At 45.0% G+C, this 23,922-nt stretch overlaps 1 protein-coding gene across 7 annotated transcripts in view; it reads left to right on the top strand.

Annotated features, from left to right (window-relative positions):
- Positions 1-23,922, top strand: part of tns1b (tensin 1b) — a 147,366-nt gene that overhangs the window by 6,327 nt on the left and 117,117 nt on the right. Inside the window, exon 1 of one of the 7 annotated variants that reach the window (XM_076030707.1) lies at positions 8,861-9,013. The exons of 4 other annotated variants lie outside the window; for them this stretch is intronic. In XM_076030707.1, the coding sequence (XP_075886822.1) occupies positions 8,999-9,013 (15 nt within the window). In that variant the 5' untranslated portion in view covers positions 8,861-8,998. Of the gene's footprint in view, positions 1-8,860; positions 9,014-22,225; positions 22,465-23,922 lie in introns of those variants that run through there. 2 more of the 7 variants (XM_076030703.1, XM_076030711.1) reach the window with 2 other exon arrangements.

Raw genomic sequence — 23,922 nt, 5'->3', positions numbered from 1 at the left:
CGTTGGACGTTGGCCAGCGAGTTACAGTGTTGCCCCCTAGTACCAGTAGGGAGCATCGAGCTGTAGATACCTGCCTTAATCAGACTGGCCTGCTTGAATGTGGCAGAGTGAAGATTCGTCTCATATTACAATTGTCGCTTCCCTTTCAAAATATTCCTCAGCTCTCTTTATCAGATGAGTCCATGAGTTGATTCCAAAGCATTTATGGAATATGATTACATCCATACACTAGATGAAGTTGGTACGTTTTACTTTATTTTAAAATTGGATTCCGTTTATTATGGCAATATGACAAAATGCCTTTTCAAAATGCATGCCTTTATGCATACACTCTTCCAATCCCCGTCCCAGAATGTGTTAAAAAGTCATTTTCAATATTTGAGAAGAAATTGCCAACAGCTTGAACACAATCACCCTCTCATTTGATCCCAGGTTTGGAAGCGTTTACGCCTTGACTTTAAATGCTTGGCGGTCAAAGGACGTGCGAAGCCAATGAGCGGATATTTCTTTTCCAAACAGCCTTTTAAGCCATTTCTGATTCAGTGATGCATAACGCAGCCCTTCAAAGCCTTCCGAACAAAAGATGTTGGCGCACAAAAGCTGCTCATTGAGCTTCCCAAAGTGTCTTTAATTCGCTTGGCAGTGCACATGGGACAGGATGACGGTCGGAAAGACAGGCCGAAGCGACGTATTCTCGCTGTGTTTCTCCTCCGGAGTCACCGCTGAGCGTTGCTTTCCTCAGAACGCGAACGCAAGAGGCGCGAGTTCCACCTCGGCCGAAGACCTCGCGACTCGTGGGGAGGACCTTGCTGTTGATGTTGCTTTAAGTGCGAGGACGTGGGGGTGTTTTCTTGGCTACTCCCTCATGTTTGCCAAGAGGACGTGGAGTTCGCACTTGGCAACGTCCAGGACCCACAAAGTCCCACTACGGGGCCCTCTGGGGCCTTTCACAGCACTTCCTGCTTGATGGACGGGGAGCTCCGGCTCTCCCGACTTGCGTCCTCTTTGCCTGAAAAAAAAAAATGTGGCTTTTGTCGATATTTGTGACTCTTCCCTTTTCTCCCGGGGAGTCTTTCACCCGGGTCGGATGCCACAGGGCTCCGAAGGGTAATTACTGGGACACTGGAGTGAGGTGAGGCTGGCCTGCCCAGGTCGCCCTAATCACGTTTTGGCCATTGGTAAGAATGGGTTTTCTTTTGGGGCGGACATAATAAATCCCTCCCTTTGACATGCTGCATCTACTCTGAATACCCACAGGAAGAAAGCCTGGTGGGTTTTTTTTTTCTTCCTCTTCTTCTCCTCCATTTTTGCACCGGTGCTTGTAACAAGCCGAGGCAGATCATTGTTGCTAGTTCACCCTCGGTGCTTTTAAAAGGATAGGCTTGCACACTTAGACATTCCACCGTGGAGGGAATCTCATAGGTATTTGCACCGGAATGTGGTTCCTCACTGGACTGGGCCAATGGGGGGAAAATGGGATTTTTCTGAAACCATCGGGTGCAACAAACTCACTCAACGTCACAACGTGGCCAAGCAGAAGACCGGCGGTTCATATGACGTATCCTTCAGAGTGGAGGGAGTGTTTCTGGGTTTCTCGCCCCATGGGCAGCGCCACTGTTGATTGTCCACCAGAAGAGAACAATTTTTTTTTTTTTTCCTTTGTTGCCGTTATTGCTCGAACGGCGCAAGAAACCCGACGCCTCCTCCGCCACAGGAGTCTGCACATGTTCCACGTTCCGCGCTGATCCCTGTTAATGAGGGTGGGTGTGTCGCTCCTATGCACCAGGCAAAGGAATCTTTAATTAAATCACACTCTCGGACCCACTGCCACACATGTGCCGCGCACGCCTGAAATCCTACACGAGCGGCACCGGCGTGCCGCACATTTGTGTCTTAACACTCGGGCTTTTTATACGGCCGCAGTCCAGCTGAATTTTGCTTCTATGTTTTTTTTTCACCCTCGCACGTCTGTGACAAAATTGAATGACGCCATGGCCGCGAGTCAAAGTTGGCTTCATATCAATTTGTATCTTTTTACGCTTCTTCTTGGATTGATGTGGCCATCTGTGATGTGTATTTAGTATTATTAGCTCACTGAACACATGCTTGTTTTCCAAAATTAGATATTCTGTAAATTGCATTAGCAGAAGTGTGTTCATGTTCCTCCAAATTGCATTAAACTGTGAAAATATACATCAAACACATTTACGAAAGACATGCAGAATTGTTGGATCAAATCAAGCCTCTTCAACGGACATGAAATTCAAAGATGCAGTTTGAAACGTGTGAGAGTGACAGACCGGTGGTGACAGGATTTGGCGCACGTCTCTCGTCACACACCAAGCAGATCAACATGTCTCTGTTGCTTTGCTTTAGGCAAATGGGCGAATCCGTAGGCGCATTATTCCATTGGCAATCGATTTGTCGTCGATTGTACGGCAAATAACAACCACAACAACAACCACAACAACAGCAACGACAGCAGTAAGACGTCAGGCGTGAAAGCCTTTTCGCCTGCGCGGACTCCCCCAGTGTGCACGCGCGGCGTATTGGATTACCGAAATTGTGCGGTTTCACCCTTTCAGCCCATTTCATTTTACATGACGTTGGACAGAGAAGATAATCTGCTGCTTCTATGCCTCCGTCATGCCTGTCTGCCCCGCCAAGCCCCGAATCACTCCAAAAATATCCCGAATTCCTCCACTCGCAGCTCCCATACACCTTTTTTTTTTTTTTTTTTTTTTTGGACAAAGTGGATAACTAAATCGATTCTGTGTCCCTTAGGAAGAAGCCATTTAATTCTATTTCTGCTTTTTATTTTTTTTATTTAACAGTCAAAGAAGGTTATTTCTTGACCTACCTCATGCATGAAAGCACAGCACATTAAGCATGACGCCAACCATGCGCTGACACTCATACACTTGCCTTATCTGCCACACTTGGGTGACATGCGAATCACAAATGGTGATAAGCGAGTGTGAGTCAACACCAACAGTGGCAAACTACACACGTGAGGTGGCGCGGCCACACTTTCACTTTTAGCATGCACTCAGAATTGGCCTATGACATTTTTCTGGATGATTTAAGGTCATGCTGAAGGTCAAACTGGACTTCAGGCACATATATATCCCTGCTCAGTGTATAAAATAGCCTTGAGTCTTTTGTGTGATGTGCACATTGTAACTCGCATTCAGATATAGAAGTTGGGCCACGTGAAAAAAAAAGACTCACACCCTTCCAAGATCGGACTTATTTTGAGAAGCGTGAATCAATGTGCTGAGCTTCAGTCATGCAGTGTTTTAAATAAAGATATTTTATATTGTGAGTTATACTTTTGATGCTCCCTGGTAAAATGAAGGAAAGAAAAAACGAAACGAAAAAAATTTGATCCTTTACTTTCTGTATCTGAGGGTTGATCCAGGCTGTCTTCTGCCTTGCACGCGGTGAGCTCTTCTCAACCCAAGGGTCTTGTAAATCATATTAATAACATGTCAGGGCTTGACATTACAGATTGTCTGCTACTGTCTGTCATTGGAGAAACAGTAGGAGCGGGGACGGAGTACGGAGCGGGCTAATTTGGCAGCAAACGGGTTTTGGGTGGGGTCCCTGGCTCCAGACAGTCCAGGCACTTCAGTCATGAGCTTTTTTTGTTTTGTTTAAAGGATCTTTGTTACTATAGATTTACTATAGACTATAGATAGGAGCCTCTCAGTGAGGGGTAATTGGTTACTGCTTTCATATGCATGCATTATTCTCAAATAGTAATAATACATCTTATATAGATATACTCTATATATTTAATATATATATATGTATATATGTATATGTATATGTATATTAGGACTGTCGAAGTTAACGCCGCGTTAACTCAAACTCCTTTTAACGGCACTATTTTCTTTTCTTTTTTTTCTTTTTTTAACGCGCGATTAACGTGGCGGAGGCGTCGCGAATAGCCGCGGAACAGAACCCGCTTCCTTTCGGCGCCCTTGTTAACGCGTTGTTCGCGCGGAACTCGAAGCGACGCGCACCTCCGCGGCCGGCTGGCGCCTTGCAGCGATGGCTTCGGCGTCTGGTCTATTTTGTGCGCGAGCCGCGAGCGATCCGCGTCGAGCTAGACAACAAGTCACCCAATGAAAAACGAGAGAATCCGGTTAATTTTCAAAATAAAATACCGCAATTGACAAACCCGATCATGAGATTTTTTTTCTTTTTGAAATACTTCAAAAATATACAAGCAAATGTATCAAATGCAGTTTATATTAAAATAAACAAAAAAAACAGAAGGGTAATATCAATGGTAATCCAATAAGTAAGTAAGTAAGAAAGTAAGTCACATTAAAACCATCACTAGACATGAAAAAGAGTACGGAACAGATGTGTTTTAAGTCGTGGTTTGCAGTCATGGATGTGAGTTAGGAGTGAGTTCCAGAGGGGCTGGTGGGCAGGAACGGAGAAGGCATCGAAAAGATGTTTTAATATATGTGTTTAATGTGTTGTGGTTGTTAAGGTGTGTTGAGATTTTCTTTTTTTACTTCTTCTTCTTTTCATAAGACTGTTGTTTCCAACTATGATTGGCCATTAACATGATATTAAGGCAAGGCAGACTCTCGTCGACACAAAAGGGGGCGCGGTTTCCCCCAGCTTGACACATATTCTTTAGGAAAATGATTGCGTGAACGTTGGCCCGAATCACGGAAGGCCACAAAGCACAACCAAGTTGTTGGGAGCGTTCCCAAATTTCCCAACACGGCAAATCCCAAACTCATGAAAAGCTTGTTTTCTGTTACTCGGCCATCCAATCCCCCCCCCCTTAAATGTTGTTTGCTGGGTAACACTGTAAGCACTGTCGCTAATCTGCTGCTTAGTTCATGCCTGGTCAAGTTTGTCCAGAGAGCGAGATGACAGCGCCTTGTTTGCTACACTTTATCTCAGTCGCTGGGAATTCCACCGCTCGTATCTGATGTGGAGACGCCACGTGACACCCGGACGCCTCGCCTTGGCTGGGGACCGGCAGACACAAACAGCACAACAGGGAGGGACAAACAGAGAGGAGGTTTTTGAACTGGACATTGTAAGTGTAAAGTTACGCTTTTGCCGGCAATTACAGAAACATCTTGAACAAGGAAGAGCGAATCGGTTGAGGGGTCTTTTGCTTTTAATGACACTGAATTCTGAAAATCTTCCAGTGTTTTTTTTTTGGGGCTCGTTCAAATTGAAAATTTTATTTTATTTTTTCAGGTTAAAATGTGTGGTTGCATTAGTGCCTTTTTTGGCGACACTCCCTGTATATTGAAAAAAAAAAACCCAAAAAACCTGCAACCCATTAAATTTAGACTTTCAATTTTTTTTGGCAAAAATGTTTATTCCTAGAACAGGGGTTGCTTTACATTTTTTTTTTTGCCTTTTTTTGTTTATTTTTTTTTATTTTTTTTAACTTATTCTTTATGTTTTATTTGGGGTGTAACACACGTGTCTTGCGCCTCGTAAGAAAAAACAAATTTTTACACAGTTATAAAATTTTCTCCTTTTCTTCCCACTTTCTTGTAAGGCTCTGGCTGTGTGAGCCCCAGTGTAAACACCATTAAAAGGCTCCCTGGCTGAGGTGACGGCTGCGGAACGTCCCACCGCTCTCCCCGAAACAAGTTCCGCTTCCGAGAAGTTAATTCAATTAAAGCAGACAAAAGGCCGTCGGAACCAATAAAGTTTGGGTGAAATGTGAAGCCATGAGACGGACACACACATGCACACACACGCACGCACACACACACACACACAAGGTCTTGTGGCCAGTCAGCCGTGATTTATGTTTGCATAATGCCCAGCGACCAGGCAGGCTCACCGTCACCCTGGGTTACAGTTGGTGGCGGGAAGGAATTTAGCCCCGTGTTTAGAGGATGCGTTTTGTGTGAAGTTGACAAGCGGGGGTGTCCCGACGCCGCTGGCACACAGTTAGCACTGTGTGTAACCCTGCGAGCCACGAAACCCCGCCCACTAACCGCAAACTCCACCCCCACCTCTGCAGCCTTGACAAAAATCGCACTTCCAAGTCAAACAAAATGGCAATTAAAATGCAAATTATTAACTTTTGAAGGCGTTTCTTGACGGACAGCTAAGTGGTAATTTATCCAAATATTGTTCATGTGACTTTTAAAAAGTCTTTATCCAGCTTTTTTAGTACTTTTAGAGCACCTGCGAAGCCGTAGCCAACAGGACAGTGAATGGAATTCGATTGTCATGATGCACTGGCGCTAAAGGTGCTCCAAAAAATGTTTTGGTTAAACATTTTTTGTATGGTCCTTTTGTATTGTCCAGCAGGGGGCAGTCAGCGCCAGTGCTGAGACTTTCTAACAGCAGTGGACCTACAGCAGCTGTTCTGCTGTAGGTCCAGCAACAAACCAGCTGCAGCACGCGCCTGTGTGTGCGCGCGCGCACGCGTGTCTTGTGTTGACTCTGTGTTTTTAAATCAGAAACGACAAGTGTGAGCTCACGCAACGCGCGCTTCTAATTTGAAGCCCCAACGTCCTCCCGGGCCCGGCGTTGATTTTGACGAGCGCTTCTCGCAGGCGCGCCGTGTCAGTTTTAGACACTGCTGGGCGGCCGAGGCCTCACTCATGGCTTAGCACTTAGAGGAGCGATAACAATCGGCTTGAAGGTAAACCCCCCCCCCCCCACCTCCCTCGCCCCCCTCCACCCATCCATCCATCCAACCCCCCCCCCCCCAATGCACACAAATGTTAAAACCTAAGCACACATGGCAGACTTTGATCTCGCTCAGGGAGGCTTTCGGAGGGCTTTGGATGAATGAGCCCTGTATAGTTTTCACTGGGTTCTTCTCGTGTTTGCATCTCACCCTCTTCAGGACCCCCCCCCCCCGCCTTGCTTTTATAGATGTGAGGAAAAACAGTCAAGTTTTTCCAACTTGCATAGACATAGTTTTTGATTTGGTAAATGAGTTATTGTGAATTAATTAGGAGTTGTTTAGTAGGTAGAATAAATGTACTTTATTAATCCCAAATTGGGAAACTACACTGTTGCAACACTAAAAACAATGCAAAAAAAATAAACTATACAGGAAGTACAGGAAGTACTAGAAACATAATTTAAGTCTTCTGGTCAAGAATGGGATAAATAATGAGTTGTTTTTTTTAATTTGCTCATGTTAAGGTGGAATTGTGCAGTTCGCACAATTGCAAGTGTGTGTCCTGTGCTAGTTTTTTTTTCCTCCTGAGCGACGGCTATCTCTGTTTCTATCTCTGACATAAGCAACAGGTCAGCTCCACCTCTCTCTTCAAAATCCTTGTAAAAGTCGTACTCGGGCCAGAAAAGTAAACTGGAAGAATATCAAATGTCCCCTGAAACCCTGCCGCGCTCACGGGCGAGTGGCAGTGAATTGCGTCGAGCCTCAGTCGCCTCCATTCGGAGTCGCTCAGGAGAAGAATGGAGAGGTCATTTTAATTTGACGGGACTTTGTCAGCGAACTGGTTGCACGGAGCCAAAGTCTCCTCTTCAGCTGCCAACAGATCAAGTGTCTTGACTTAAATGGCGCCGCTGCCTGGTGTCTGTCTTTTTTTTTTTTCTTTTGGAGTTGTATTGAAGCGAATAAAACCTCAGTCAGTGGATAGTGGTGGGAGTGGCACACAGGTGTCATTTCATTCTTATATTCACAAAATAGCTCCCGGACCCGAAACTGTTTTACCGTTAGGTCAAAATGAATGAATACAAAAGGCAAGTCGGCTTGAAAAATACAAAGTTTTATGTAACAAATCAGCTATGTGTACAATTTGGATTTTTAATCATAAGTGGCACAATTTTAATGAGCAGATAAAATAGTCACACGCTGCAGTCACACTGGTAGTTTTCGTGTACTTTATCAAAACGACTTAAAATAATTGTGTCTAATTCCGGTTTTGTTACACGTAACAAACGTAATGTGTAACCAACGTAACGACGCAACGGAAACATTTACAACCGATCAGCATCAGTGCTTCAACCAGAATGAAATGAGTTTTTCGTCAGTCTCGTCTCGTGAGGTAGACTACTGCTTTCAGAATTTTGGACAATGTTATTGCACAATATTTGCAAACATAATCATATAGGTGTTATTTGTACTGAACAAAGTTTGTGGAAAAAGTTAAACATCCATAAGCCTTGTTTAACCAACAGCACTACTGAACGTAACTGTGAAATGACTGTGTTACATGTAAAATTAGAACTGATGCAGTTGTTAAATATGCATTATATGCATTTTAAGTCTGCATTGCCCTCTCTGATAGGACTCACGTGAGCAAACTAAATCAGCAACATCATTTATGTTAATAAACAAATTCAATTCATGGACTCCGGTGAGCTGTCAGGTGTGATGTGCGACAAGAGTATCAGCTAGAATGAAAGGAAATGCAAGGAGAGCACATGAGGTGAATTGGTGTGAGAGAAGAGGAGGATGCAGAGGACGGAGGTGGTGGAAGGTGACACACTCTGACCATCCTGGACGAAGAACCTGAGTTTGATGTATTAAATCTTCCTTCGATGGCCTCCATTGAAAGCTCTAGCACATGAGCCAATGCAGTGTTGTAGTTTCGTGTTATTAAATCCTCTGAAGACACTTTCATTTTAACTACGAGGACAAATATTTGTCCCGCTGACGCTAACAAAGGCGTTTTGCCTTTGCAAAGCAAGTCCAGTGTCTTTTCTGGAAAAGCGACCTTCGTCCAAGCAAGCGGCTCTTGCTCTCCCTCACTTTCCATGTTTTGAACTCCTGACACTGGCTTTCCATCGTGTGCGAGCGCGTGTGTTTCCTCTTGTCCCGCTAACAATGGGGGCTCAGGAAGTGTGTCAGGATAAGGTTCAGACTGCCGGGCTCTCCGCGGTCAGTGCGGCCAAACTTTGAGGGACAATAACTCGCTAATTCCAGAGAAGCTTGCCCAGCGGTCGGAGAAAGCCGAGGATCCGTGGATGGGAGTTACGGCCCCAGGTGTCTTCAAAGAGAAACGCCGCCGCGATGTCCCTCTGGCTGGTGAGTCTGTTGCGACTTGTCCGTTCAAACCGTGGGTGGCCAGAGCGCGGCCGGTCCCACAAAGGCAAACAAAACAATGGAGTCAGAATCTATAGACTCCTTGGATGGAGCAGCTCGTTGAAGTCGATTCAATCCAGCTTCAGCTTTCATTTTCTCCAATTCAAATTGTGAAAAGAATTTAAATGTCAGCTTTTTTTTTAATTCACACTTTACGTGAACTCCGTACTGTTCAAATGAATGACTTCAAAGGCTCATTGTTTATTTTTTTCTCGAGTCTAGTCAAATCCAATGCGTCCTTTTAAAAAGTAGGCTGTACTCCTGTTCCTTGGTCTTCACTTGTTCATCATCATCATCATCATCATCATCATCATCATCGTCATCATCGTCATCAATCAATAATGTATTCTGGAAGCAGTTGGGTGACACGGTGGTGCTGTGCTTAGCAATGTCGCCTCACAGAAAGAAGGTTGTGGGTTCGATCCCGAGCCTGGGGCCTTTCTGTTCTCCCTGGGTTCTCTCCAGGTTCTCCAACGTCCTCCCACAGTCCAAAAAAACACGCACGGGATGAATTGGAAACTGTAATTTGACTGTAGTGGAGTGAGTATGAACCCGGATGTTAAGTCGATGCGGCCTTGCGGTAAGATGGCGACTTGTCCAGCGTGTCAACCTGCCTTCCTGCATCGACAGCTGGGATAGACTCAGCAAACCCAGGTGGAGCCTCCTGGGTGCAGGAGAAGCAGCCATAGAACATGGGTGGATGGGTGGGTCGCAGTTGTTCCAACCAGGACTGTGTGTTTCAGTGCATAACTGGACAAACTCTCCAGAGGTCCACCGTGAGGTTATAGGAAAGATTAACTCCAGTTCTATCAGAACATTGGATGATGTCACTGCACTTAAAAAAAAATGCTATCGGGGGAAAGGAAAAAACGGCTTCTGGTAATGTAACCTATTGCTGCCTGTGTGTTGACCTCAAGCTGATACATTCCGTACTACAATTGTCTCTCATCCCATATCTCTTTTGTCGGTCCTCTCGTGGAGGAGTGTTGCTCTTGGAGGTGTCCTTAAAGCTAATTACTTTATTGCTTGGCGGAGAAGAGCAACTATCACACTGATGACCCCTTTTATGAGGGGGTGGGGGCGGTGGGCTGTCATCTCCGTAATGGAGGTGGCCTAGCATCTGTCATTGGCTTAATAGTTTGGCCTTTCTAAAAAGCCTGGACGAAAACACACTTCTTTAATTGGCCTTTATTATCCTCAACTGGCCCCATAATTTAACTCTGGGTTCAGCAGGGGCCGAGAGAGAGAGAGAGAGAGAGAGAGAGAGAGAGAGAGAGAGAGCAAGGAAAAATACAATTTGGAAATGGAAAAAAAAAATCATTGTGATTGGTCGATGGTTGTGATATATGCCTGGTTTGACGGAGACAGACCGACAGGCATCAGACTGGACTTAATGGCCTTCGGTCTGTCTGTCTGTCTGTCTGTCTGTCTGTCTGTCCGTCTGTCTGGGCTTTAACAAGGCACTTGATGATTATTAAGAGGCGTTTGCTGTTCTAAAGCCATTTGTTAATCACGGTTGGGTAAAACAGTCCGAGTGGGTACCGTCTCCTTGGTGCTCATATAGCCAAAATACACGTGTCTTTGTTCGCATGGTATCCATAATTAAGTATTTAACTGAATTAAGAATGATTAAGTCAACCGAGAAAAATGACGACTTTCCATTTTGTTTTTTACTTTACTGACCAAAGTGGCCACATTTCAACACTATATGTCGTGATGAACTACGGTAAAAGGAATTTTATGACACCTTGGCAGTCAAGCATCTCAGAGGAGCACACTCTCCTATTCTGAGGATTATTGCCACAGTTACCCTTGCAGTATCCCTTGCAGTCGCTGAGTTTTGAATCACTGCCCAGGGAGCTTTGCCCTAAAAGAGGCTTATACTTAATAGCTTTGATTGCAGGCTTTCTTAAAATGACTGCTTAATGTGCCGTGTGTTGCCACCCGTTTGGACTCCAATTTCCCCACAGCCGACAGTTTTACCAGATTTGTTTCCACGCGCTACTTGGAGATTTGAGCACCGTCTCTTGTCTGTGTTCACAGATGAAATGAGGGTTTTACTTAATCTCTAATGGCCGCCAGTGGCACGTGCGCATTTGTCAGGCTCTTAATGCAAAGTAACGGATGCCTGGGGATCAATAATGGGAGGGGCTGGAGATAATTGCCGCATTAATCAAAGGCACTTTGATGCAGGCGAGTTGCATGAAATACGATATTTAAACCAGACGCTCCAGTGCAGCTGGTTATTACGCTTACGGTGTAAAAAAAAAAGTTATACCAGCTGTTTTCAGTCCAGGGACTTTTGAGGCAATTTGAAGCTGGAGCAGCGAAGTTTACTGGATGGAACATTATGTAGTGACGTCTTTGGGTATCTGTTAAAGTCGAGCAAATTCAACTTCTGAAATACATCAAATTAATAAACATTTCAAAATGGATAAAATAAACACCATTGGAGCTTCCTGGTGGAGTTCAGAACTTCTCCGCCTGGTAGGATAGGAGCAAGAAAAAAAGAAGAAAAAAAAAATGCTTTGTCTAATTAACATTGATTTGATTGCTAAGGCTTGCACATGGCTGAGTGGGCATATGCAGAATTTGGGGTCTGTCTGCCTGAACTCTGAGACAGGCAGAGACAACTTGCAGTTCATTTTTATTCATTTCAGTGGATGTTATCCCGTCGCGTGTATTTGGAACTGGGCGAAACTACTGTAAATTTGTCATGAATTCCGACAGGAATTTGATTATTCTCATGCTCAATAGAAATGTCCAATGAGGCCCTTGGTGGGAATTATTTCCTGAGCTGGTGCTTTTCAGCTCTACAATGGAAATATACCACCAGTTGTTATGGAAAAACTCCATCTGCCCCCCATTAATACCATGACTGGCCACGCCCCCTCTTTCCCCTCAGCAACAATAATGGTTAACTCCCTGTCCTCTTGTCTGGCTTCCTCAAATGGACAACAGGCCTGACGCTGCCAAATTGAGACTTAAAACCAGCTTATTGTTTGTAGTGCAGAGAAGCGGGAAGTGTGCATGATATTGTCCCTGCTCTGAAACTTCTCTGTCCCGTTGCCAGCATGGTGTAATCTACTTAAACGGGAATGCAACAGAATAGTCTGGCGGTGAGAAATCTGATTTGCTGGTCTGAGTGACACCAAAGTGACTGTGAGCTGCTAATCTTCTGCACAGTCGTATGCTAACGCTGAGGGTTATTCTCTGAGAATGCACATTTAGACTTTCTTGTTTCGCAAGTTTACATAATTATACCGCAGAGCCTGTCAAAAATAAATCAATAAAATAAATCAATCAATTTCTACTGAGAAACCTCTCCAAAGCTGGCTTTGTTGGGGGTCGTTATGGCATTTCTTCACGGAGAGAACAACTTTTTTTTTTGTTTAAAAAAAAAAAGCTTTATTTAAACATGGCATAGAATCAGACATTTTTAGTCCACATGAAACGGGTAAAAACACTGTAGCATATGCGCCAGGCCTGCTGGCATATATCTTACAGCATTGCCAAGATGTGGAGCATGCCCATAACTGTTGCAGTGTAAACTCACTCAAGACAAGGTAGAACTCTGAAACAAACACAACGTCGCAATGGGCCATTGTTGTCATTGGTTTCGTGGTCAGCACGTGCTGGTGAAGGGAGAGGTGGGCCTCGGTTGTGTGAGTCGCAAAAGCTGCACGGGGCAGAAATGCACGGGTGGCGTCTAGAGATTTGGCCATACTTGGACCTGGTTTCGAAAAGCGGTGTATCCGAGATCAAAAACACCAGTGGATGAAATATGCAGAGAACTGGAGAAAAAAACCCTCTGGCAGATACTCCTAAACTCGTCTCTGTGTGGACAGTGTGAACCTTCAAGTAGAGCTTGAAGACTTGTAGCGGGAAGGAAACTGCTGTTGTATGTACTACACTGGTTGGTACAATCAAAGGTGCACACGTGGTCACCGTTTTGGTATATGTGGAGAATAATCTGATCTAATCTGATGAATGTAAGGCTTCCTCCCGGAGAAATGCAATTTCTTAGGACATACAGTGCTTAACAACAGCACATTTTACACAGGCCACCATGACAGACTGTCTGAATCCAATTGGTTTAACAATTGAATGCGTACGATACCATGGAAGACGATTCCATCTACTTTGGATTACTCTGGATTCTGTGATATCAATGCTGTCCGTCCAGAAAAGAAACATCACTTTTGAACTTGAATGCTGTTGCTGTGTAATCCATACTAAATGAATGTTGCGATCAGTCGGCGACATTCAATTGGGTGATATGGCAGAATATTTGAGTTTCTTGAGGACATCTGGCTCCTGACCAGATTTGGCAGTAAGTTGTCGTAACAAGCGCCATTTCACTTGGACCAAGTTGTTCTTCATGTCGGAGTATGAGAGTTTCCACTGAGCCTATTCTTGCCATCCATCCATCCATCCATCCATCTCTTCAACTGTGTCTGCCCTGCATTTCCAGTTACAGTGGGGTGACAACTCAGCTATCATGGGGTGACGTTTCCAGATCCTCACAGAGCCACAGAGAAAGAAAAAAAAAGAAGAAAAAAACCACACTCATCAACACCTGGGGTAAATGTAAGAGTTCCCACTTTGACCAAACCCCCAGCCTTCTTTGTGGGAGGCGACAGTGCCAACCGCCACTGGCCGGCCCAGAATCAACTCCTATAAAAGTAAACATGACAACAATGCTGGAATTATTTGACAACCATAATTATTTTCTACCAAGTGATAGTTCTTGAGCTTGAGGAGCCGTGCTCCGTTCTTCTCTCTCTTCGCTCTGGAACCTAAAACACAGACGTAGTTTCTCTGACTAGCACTACTATTTGTTCATTTCAATGTTTTTTTTTATTTTAATTTTTTGGAAATATATAATATCTTGATGGAAAAAAGATACTTGCACCCTTATAATTTACCGTATAATCATAGAAAAACCGATGTCTACACTTTAATGGAGGGCAACTGCCTGAGCTTTTGGACGAGAAGGTGCGTTTTCGCAGAACAGCCTCTCTTTAGATTTTTCTTTTTCTTGTTTGACTTTGAGCTACATTGCGGAAGCGCAGAATGTGTATTGTTAATGGGGTCTACACCTTGTTACCGTAATGAAATTAGTTCACTTGTAACACTTAAATCACACAAGTCAAATGTTTAGTGCCGTTTATGGAGGTTAAACTTGGTTATTTGGAGATGGGAGGTCATCCACATTTCTATTTGTCTCCAACAGCGCTCCATTTTGGCTTCTATGTAACATCCTCCAGCTTGTGTTCAGGAAGAAAGAACTTTATACAATTGGATTGTGGATTATCGTGAGTTTTTAGGGAACAACGTGTGTTCAAAAAAATAGCCTTCTCCACTTGCAGTTGATGACAGAATCACCTATGTTAATCAGTGGCCCTCATTAATCAAGAGAATATTCAACATAATATTGTCACACCATCGTAGGGATGAGATCAGTTGCATGTGTAGAACAGTGTTCAGAACGCAAAGAGCGAAAGTCTGAATTTCAAGTCTGTTTGACCCGCACGAGTGTTGAAGGGTAAGAGAAGTGGAGAAAAGATCGTTAGAACTGATCAATAGATATTAGTGTGGCTCTTCCTTAGAAAGATGGGCAGAGGTTCAAGGATTCATCAGTACATGATGAGATCCATCCATCCATTTTCAATACCTGCCTCTGCTGGAGGTCTGCTGGAGCCTATCCCAGCTGTCATAGGGCAAAGTGAAGGCACACTCTATACAAGTCAAAATAATGAGGCTTTGTTTTTTTTTTAATATTGGATTAGGTTTTGACTTTTGGATATGACTCTAAAATGTATTTTTCATGACATACATGAGAAATACAAACAGTGGCTTTGTTCCCTTTTCCTTCTTGCAGCGCGGGCTTTAACAACAATTTGTTGTTTGTGTTATTCATTTATCGTGTCATACAATGGCCACAGACGCCGTCTGTTTCATGAATGTCACACGAGTGGACACGAGTGAGAGGCGGTGATTCCACCTGAACCTGCTCTAGTTTCTGCACTAAACGGGGACCAAAAGGTAAATATTCCTTCCGCGTCACATCAATTGTGTGTTGGCGGCGTCCTCATTCATTCGGATGTTCCGGCACCGGGTCCTGCTTTCTTCACTGAAGAACTCACACATCCCTAACTTGCATAAAATTCCCATTTTAATCTACGGTTCCTCCGTTCATCAGTTCACCAGCTCGGATGGTCTGTCCCTCGCTGCCGTCAGTGTCCCTGCAAACGATCCACATGCGCTGCTCTTCCTCCCTCCTCTGCCCTCCGACCGCCTTGAAGCCTTCCCCCCCTTTTTCTGCATAATATCGCACAAGTCGCCCCTCCTTTCTTCCATCACTTTAAGTGCCTCGTCTTCACCGGACAGCCCTGCAGGAACCCGGCCCGCCTCCGCCCACTCGGTGCTTTCGGATGCAGCATCCAGGGAAATAAGGATGGAGGACAGAGGAGGGCTGGAGTGATTGGAATAAAAGAAAGATGCGTTTGGGAGAATCGAGTGCAGCGGTTCGCTAGACTCGAAATCAGGAGACAAGCGCCTTTCCTTCTTTCTCTGAGCGGCAACCCTCCGTTCAGGATTACCGACTTCTTCTACATTAAGGACGCGCGGAGACTTTAGGAAAAATATGAGCGGACTGGGCTGGTGCCTCTCCATCATTCTGAGCTGGGCCAAGTTTTTGTTCTTTTGCATTCTTCCATTTGGCAAGCAAAGGAAAAGCAAGGTAGAGCTTTGTTTAAGAAACCTTAACAGATCGGTGTGCAGATCAGGTCCTGCGTGTTTTCTGTTTGCGTCGTGATTGTTGGCGAACCAGGATGAGTGACTGTGGCCGGTCGTCCTGTGGGAAAGCAAAAAAAAAAAAAGCGCCGCACTCGTTCAGTTATTGACTGTGCTTATTTACTGTACTGACCGGTTTGGTTCATCTGCTACTTGGACCAAAGCAAAATCTGTTGCGTGTGCACAAGAGCGTGATTGACAAGAAATCAGTATTTTGACCGTTGGCCATTTTTCCCTTAAAAGGCGACACGGTACATTTTTTGTGTTTGCATGCTTGATCATGGATTATATTTTTGGTTATACTTTTTCCCCAACACAACGCAGTAGGTGAATCTCAGACACTCAGTCATTTCCTGAAATTCCCAACAAAACCAAAACAAGTGTTTTGTTGTGATTCTGTAACTTTGCCCTGATCCCGGGAATACTTTCATTTAAACTTTGCAGTTTTTTTTCCCACTGAGGTGGTGATTGTTGTCCCTGTGTCTGTGAGTGGGTTCTCTCCAAGCACTCCAACTTCCTGACACAGTCCAGAAACATTCACGAGAGGCAAACTGAGAACTCTTACTTGTCCGTAGGTGTGAGCGTGTGCGTGTAAAGTGTGTGTGCGTGTGCGTGCGTGTGAGAGTGTGAATGGTTGTTTGTCTCTGTTTGTCTTTCTGTGTGGCCCAGCGATGAACTGGCCACAACCCTGCCTTGGCTTGAAGACAGCAGCTGGGACGGGCTCCAGCAAACACCTGCAGCCACGAGTACAGGAGGAAGTGGCTGCAGGAGATGAATGAGTGAAGTCATGCACTGTGACGTAACGCACATTGTAAGGTGTATGTGTAGGGTGTGTGTCGAGGGTGCACTGTTCCATCAAGGTCAAAACGAGATGTCGGGCGGCCGATGTTGCAGTGGTTAGCGTGGCTTTACTGGCGTCAACAAAAATTACTTTTGTTTTTTTTCTTTGTTAACAACAAGCAAAAAAAAAGTCATTTGCTTTAGTTTGTGTCTGCTTCAGGCACACATTTTGAAATACACAAGGAAGATTTTTCCACAAGTATTTCGGGATTACATTTGAGATTGTGTACATTCTTTTTCATCTTTTTTTCTGCTTGGCAGAGTTAAAGCACGTTGTAGAGCTGGCTCAACAAATCACACGCACTCATTTTATACGCTTAACATGGGTGCTTATGCGTTAACAGAATTCACATTTTTTTGTTTTTTTTTCCACCACACGAGGGCAACAGAATCGACACTTCCCTCATGATGGCTTGTGGTTTATCCTACGTAATGTTGAGGGGCCTCAAGCTAATCCCACTTGACACGGACCAAGGAGGAGGCATTACAGCGCTGACATCCGCAACCTAGCAAATAAACACCCATTCACACCCACAGCCTATTTAGAGTCACCAGGAGTCGCACTTATACTGATGGACCTCATTCCACTTCCATCCCCTTGACTTCTATACATGTCTTAAGTGTAATATTAAAAAGTAGGAATACACAAAAACTGATACTGGTATCGGTTATCGGTACCGATACCAGAGTTGAATACACTACTTATACCCATAAAATACGTGCCAATACCACAACACCGATACCAGTTGCATATGTATGTGTGACAATTTTGTTAAATTTGTGTTCGTACCGTAAAGTCATTCTATCATGTGCCTTACTTATTAAGTCCTCACTATCGGTATCGGTGAGTACTCTGGTCTACTCGTAATCTACTTGTCCTGTAAAAAAAAAGTGGTATCCCGCATAAAGAACGACACAATAAACCGAGTGGGGTCAGAAAATGAGATGTCGAGCTGGAGCTTCAGCGGGTTCGCGTCGTTCCGGCCCGCTTACGGAAAAGCTCTTGGCTTTGATGTTTGACTGATGACAGTCGTGACCCCAACACACCCGGCAGGCGCCGGCCGGGTCCTGTTGTTGCGCTCGTCGGCCTGAGTGTGTTGTTCCGTCGGCGCAGGGAACAGGGGAGGGGAAAACGTGCACGCACATGTGAGATGTTATGCAGGAGGGGGTGCTGGCTCCGTATTGTTTTCGACAGATGGGATTCAGGGGGGAAAGGGTGGGTGGGAGGTGAGGAAGGGAGTGCGCGTGTGCGTGCGTGCGTGCGTGTGTGTGTGTGTGTGTGTGTGTGTGTGTGTTGGGCCAGGTCGGCGGGGCGCTGCCGTGGTGTCTTCTTCCTGTCTGTCGCAGAACAGTGCCCCCTCCCGCCCCCCCGCCCCACCGTGCCAGCAGCGTCTCAGACATGGGCCAAGATAGCGGGACACGCCCCTCTGTTTACGAGCCTGCTGTCTTTATCTTGCTCATTATATCAGCCGACCCGTTGAGATCTGCTTTTTATCCCCCTTCCTTCCTCTCCCCGTGTTACCTGCTTTGTTGTTGTTGTTTTTATTTTTTATTTTTTTGTTAATCACGTTTTATATTTTACGTCGTCATCACTGTTCCGTCGCCATCTCTTATTCCTGGTTCAAGGACAGCGACTTAAAAGCGCTCTTATCTTCCTTATCGTGGTCCTGGATTTGTGTTGTGGTCGTTGCTTTGCTCCGCCAAAGAAGGGGGAGACACGCTCGAGGGTAAAGACGACCCTCCAACTAATATCACAAGTGATTTGATTAGTGTTTGGAAGCTCATGTTATTGCTGTCTCGGGAGAAAAGCGTTGAGTTAAGAGCTTTGTACAATACATCAGAAAGTCAACAGATTTTCATCTACACGTGCGTCCACATTTACTCAGATGTTTTCAACATTGCTCTCAGCAATTCAATTTTTATCTTGAAGACTTTTCTTTGGCTTTGAGGTTTGTTATGCATTGTGGTGCATTGTGGTTAGCCACAGTGCAGTCATTTGTCTGATGTTCCCCATTTTGCACCAATAGGAATCCGTGCCCTCGTACCAACTTTTCAAAGAAATGGCATTCTTTTTTTTTTTTTTTTTTTTTTAACCATGTTTAGCTACTTCTGATAGTGTATGTGGATGATTCTCTGATTCAAAAATAACCATGCTGACAGCCCTTTAGTGATGAATCAGTGCCAGATTTGGTGTGACTCCATGCGTAGTAGTGAAAGTAGCCAAAAGCAAAATGTGGCTGCTAAGTATTCTGTAAAATTTGATCACAAACTGACCTATTACAGTAATCTTACTTCAAACCTTTTCATTTGCATTTTCCGTAATACCGTCAGTAATTACATCCACGAAGTGCGCTGTGCTAGCGGCAAAACCATTTTTTATTTTCATGTCCTATGATTAACATAGAAAATTACGTATCAACTTGTGTTGTCTGGCTCCGTCCAGTAGGTTTTGTGTTCATACTGCTGAGAAGGAAATGCTCATTTTATTATTGCTTTATCAAAATGTTTTTTTTTTCTCTTCCAATTTCAAAGTTGTCATCACAGCAATTTGTTTATGGGATTGGTTTGTTTTCATGTAGCACCTATCATTTAGGCAATTAAAGCTGTGGCCCCTGGCATTCAGTTACTACGGCAACTTTTAATTGACTTCCTTAATTGATTCGTTATTGTCACAGACACACTAAGTCATCACAATTATTTTTATTATTAAGTATTAGTATGCACTGCTGTTTTTGAATATCTGTTGTAGTGCCAGTCCTTTCAATGGTTATACGCTGATTTCCCCCAGTTTTCAAGTTGGAGTCTCTTCCTAAGCGAGTTTGTCGTTTTTGGGGTGGCCTGCAGGAAATACCAGGGGGATCAACCCTCTGCACCTCAGTGGGACTGTTAGTGTTTGTATGTTTTTGCTTTGGTTGGGTTTATTTATTTATGCGGGGCGTAAGAGAAGACGTGAACAAGAGCGGTTACTGTCAAATGTTTGGGTATGTGCATGTTTACGTTTTTAGGAAGTTGTCTGGCATGTCTTTGCAGATTTCTGTCCTTTTTGGAAATCTCTGTGTATATGTTGGAGAAATTATGGCTCGGTGAATGTTTACAGGTGCGCGCGGCCCACCAATGGTTAATGGTTACATTTGCATGGAGGTTTGCAGGACTTGTGTATGTCCGGCATAAACAAAGTATTGACATAAGATGATGCGCCACACACACTTAGCTTAGTTGCTCACTGATGATCAACCTCGTGTTTCCTCCTCAAAAAGAGGAGCTTGGGTGAGTTCCAATTGTGAGGTGGTGCCCTGGATGATTAAGTGAGTTCAGTTTGTCTCAGGAGCTTCACAATTGGTGCTGAGTAATATTAGTTTTGAGTATGCAAGCTTTTTGACTGCCCAGTCAAAAGGTTTGAAGGCCCAGAAGCGGATCGATGGGGTGTTTTGGTGACCCACCTCGTAGGGGGAACAATTGTAGTTTGCCCATGCCTGTCCTAGAACGATCTAGAACCACCTCAGAACCACTTAGAACCACACCAGAATCACCTAGAACCACTGTGGATCACCCAGACCACGGATGGACAAACTTATTGACTGTTGGCCCACAACGGGTTCCAAAATTTGACAGAGGGGCCGGAGCAGGAGCGGATGGATGGCGCGTTTTGGTGACCCAGCTCATAGGAGACAAAAATATATCATGGGAGAAAAGATGTGCCTTAATGTCAATAGAAAATGAACAAAAGCAAAGTTGCAACAAAATACAGTATATGTCTTTGAAGCCCCACGGTATTTTGCTCTTTTTTGAAACAACTCTTAAAACACAGAAAAAATGCATGAAATACAGCTGTTTTATGACCTACAGACTAATAATAGAATTTCTTTCTTTGGCGGGCCGGATTTATGGCCCACATATGGCCCCCGGGCCGTAGCTTGCTACAGACCATAAGAGTCGTTTGGTCACTGTCTCAGTGTAGTACTGCAGCAGCTGCCTAGACTCTTGCATTCTGGTGCAATAGGGAAACATCTCATGGTTCAGAGACAGATCACCACCACGTCCAACTACAAAACATGTTACACAAGGGATGGCAGAGGGGAGGTCGAGCTGGACTACAGCAAATCTCACTTGGGCAATCAAAGATTACATCACTCTTCACACTTTCGCTGAACCTCCCCTCGGCTGCGCGGCTCCGCACGAATCACGGCTCATCTTGAACGCCACCAGAAGCAGTGAAAAGTTCCTCGCGACGGGAAAAGATGACAATAACATTTGTTTTCATGAAAAGTCGCACTTCAGGTAATCCAATAAAGCAGCAAACTGTAATTGATCCAGTTAGCGCTGCGTGTTCCACTATTGCGTTGCTTTGCGAAGCTTTATTCACTTTATGGCTTTCTTCGTAAGTGACTGTTTCAGACCCAAGGGATGTACTGTATGCTCTGCTCAAATAATGGAATAAGCAGCTGCATAACAAAACACAGTGTGGACAGTAAAGTCTGGACGGTCAAGGAAAAAAAAATGAGTCCCTCCTTCATTGCAAGACCAATAGAATTTGTTTAGTTTAGTTTATTGTTTTTTTTTTTACAGTGCACTAAAACATGTAAATATACCGGAGTTAGCTTGCCGCTAGATTCCCTCCGTAGTCCCCAATAAATAACGATAAAATGAAATATGGAGTCATATTTAGACAATGGTGACATGGTGATGAATTACTTTCTGTTTGATACAGCATTGCATCTCAGTGCCCTTCAAAGCTGTCCTCTTATTACGACGGCAGTTTTGCCCGGTTGCGCAACGCGGGGCTTCCTGGCACTACCCATGTAAAGTGACTCCCGTAGACAACAGTTTTTCAGAGAGACTAAAGCAAATGGAACTGCCCAAGTCACCCCGAATTGGAGGCATTTTATTACTCGTGCACTGTGGTTCTGAATCAACGTGGCTGCATTTTCATTTTTTCCCATGTCGTGTGAAAGGAACAGCGGATGTTTGTCGCCAACGGGTTTAAACGGAGATAGTTAAACAATTAAAAACAAACCATCGCAAAAGACAAAGAAGCCGCAAGAAAAATGCGAAGGGAGAACGATGGAGTTGGGGGGGGGGAGGTAACGTATGACGGATGGCGCCAGCGGGTGGGTGGTGGTGGTGGTTATTTGAGGGGGGGGGTCGGGGGCCGCTAGGATCAAGGAATGAATGAAATTAAAAGTGGTGAGACTTAGCGGGGAGGAGAGGGGATGGAGGGAGGGAGGGAGGGAGGGGGACACGGGATGAGAAGAGAGGGAAAAGGAGGGGCGAAAGAGATGTATAATAAGCACCCCCCCCACCCCCCGCTTTTTACTCTGAGTGGTGGGGGCAGCCCGACCCCTCTGCTCCCCACCCTCACACACACACACTCCTCAAACCCCCACGAATAAAAAGCTTTGTGAAAGAGCCCCCCCTCGACAGAGAGAGAGAGAGAGAGAGAGAGAGAGAGAGAGAGAGAGAGAGGGGAGGAGAACCAGAGAAGAGAAGAGAAGGGAAGAGAAGCAGAGAACCAGGTCTGATTGAGAGGGCAGACAGGGACGAGTCAGGCAGCACTTTCTTAGTTACGGCCATGGCTCTGCAGCCCTGGGGAACTCTGTCGGCTGGATTGTACATCAGGAGGCCGGCTGGTCTGTAGCAGCAGCAGCAGCAGCAGCAGCAGCAGCAGCAGCAGCACCATGCCATCCGTCTCTCTCAGCCTGCCCAGCACTCTGGCAGGACCGGCGCGCACCTGGGTCTGTCTGTCCTGCATGTTCTGGGTGAGGTGACCTTTTTTTTTAAATTTTTTTTTATTTTTTTTCATTTTTGAATGAGCTTTTTCAACTTGCTGCAGGCCTGGGTCACATGTGTGCAGAAAAGGCTTTGACGTGCTAATGTGTCCAATGACCTGTTAAATATGGAATCATATGCCATCCGTTTCTGCCACGGGAGCAGAGGGAATTTAAAATGTGCGCATGGGAAGGTTTGGCGGCGGTGTGAACGGTCAGCACTGTGACGGCCGCAGCGGCGATGCTTTGCTTTTTTTGCAAATTGTAATTTTTTTTTGCACCACATTGGAAAACATAATGAAATCAAGCTGGTCAGGGAATCTTAGGGGTGGTCTGCTTGTCGGGGGATGGGGCGGTGGAGGGCAGGAACCCTGGCTGTTTTTTGTTTTGTTTTTTTTTGGCACGGTGACACATTTGTATGTGGGCGATATGATGGTGCGTGCGTGCGTGCGTGCGTGCGTGCGTGCGTGCGTGTGGATACCAGACAAACCTTGAATTGTCTTCCCCCCCGGAGAAGCATGCGAAACAATCCCCCTCCCGGCTCCGACTGAAACACGTGTGTGCGTCCCGGGGCAAAAGTTGCATTGTTTGGCTCCTCTTTTTTTGCCCCTCCTCACCCCTGTCACTCTCTCTGTGACGGGACCCCGCTCTTCTTTCTCAGTGCCCCAGCCCGGTTTTGGTGCACGCGGCTAGCTTTGCTTTGCTTTTTTTTTTTTTTTTTTTTTTTTCTTGCTTTCTCTTGTATAATTCAATCTGCTGCGCATTCCCGCTCACAGCTTGGGCTTGTTTTGTTGTGGAGTTGCGTTCCCTTCGCGCTGTCACCCCGCTGCTAAAGAACTGCTCTCCCGCGTGCGTGCGTGCGTGTCTGTTTCTGCCAATGAAAGAATTCTCACCCCCGTCGTACTTGTCCTCAAACAGCTTAAGCGCTGTTCCCCAATTTGGGCTCAAAACATGGAAACAGCAGTGCAAAAAAAAAAAAAAAAAAAAAAAAGTTCTGTAATGCTGCAGCACTTTTTTTTGTCATTTTTCCTTTTCAAATTCGTTTCATCTCAACGGAGGCTGAAAGAGAAGTGAGCCTGAATGGATCATTGAGACCCATCCTTCCCCCATTCTGTCCCATTGGTCCTTAGGGACATGACTGCGCACCACTGGCAGAGCTGGAATCCTTGGCGAGGAGACTGGATAATCTTTCCGAGCTCTTCATCAGTTAATTACCATTCTTTTTTTTTCTTTTTTTTTTTTGAAAGGAGGAGGGGGGTGGTTGTAAAAGAATCCCCCCCCCCCCTAACCCGGCTAAGCTCTGGGTCACTGATTGACTGCCCTGGACCACTGTATGACAAAGCGAGCTCACTTAAGGAGGCCTTCTTGTTACGGGCAAATCAACACGGGCTTTAAAAAAAAAATGGCGCAAATTTAAGGGACGCCTTATGATAGCATATTGAGTGAAGG

The sequence above is a fragment of the Nelusetta ayraudi genome, unplaced genomic scaffold (assembly GCF_046127955.1).
Source record: "Nelusetta ayraudi isolate G7.1 ecotype Tasmania unplaced genomic scaffold, CSIRO-AGI_Nayr_v1 ptg000031l, whole genome shotgun sequence".
NCBI lineage: Eukaryota > Metazoa > Chordata > Actinopteri > Tetraodontiformes > Monacanthidae > Nelusetta > Nelusetta ayraudi.
Note: the sequence above shows the minus strand (reverse complement) of the source record. Positions and strands in the feature narration are given on the sequence as shown.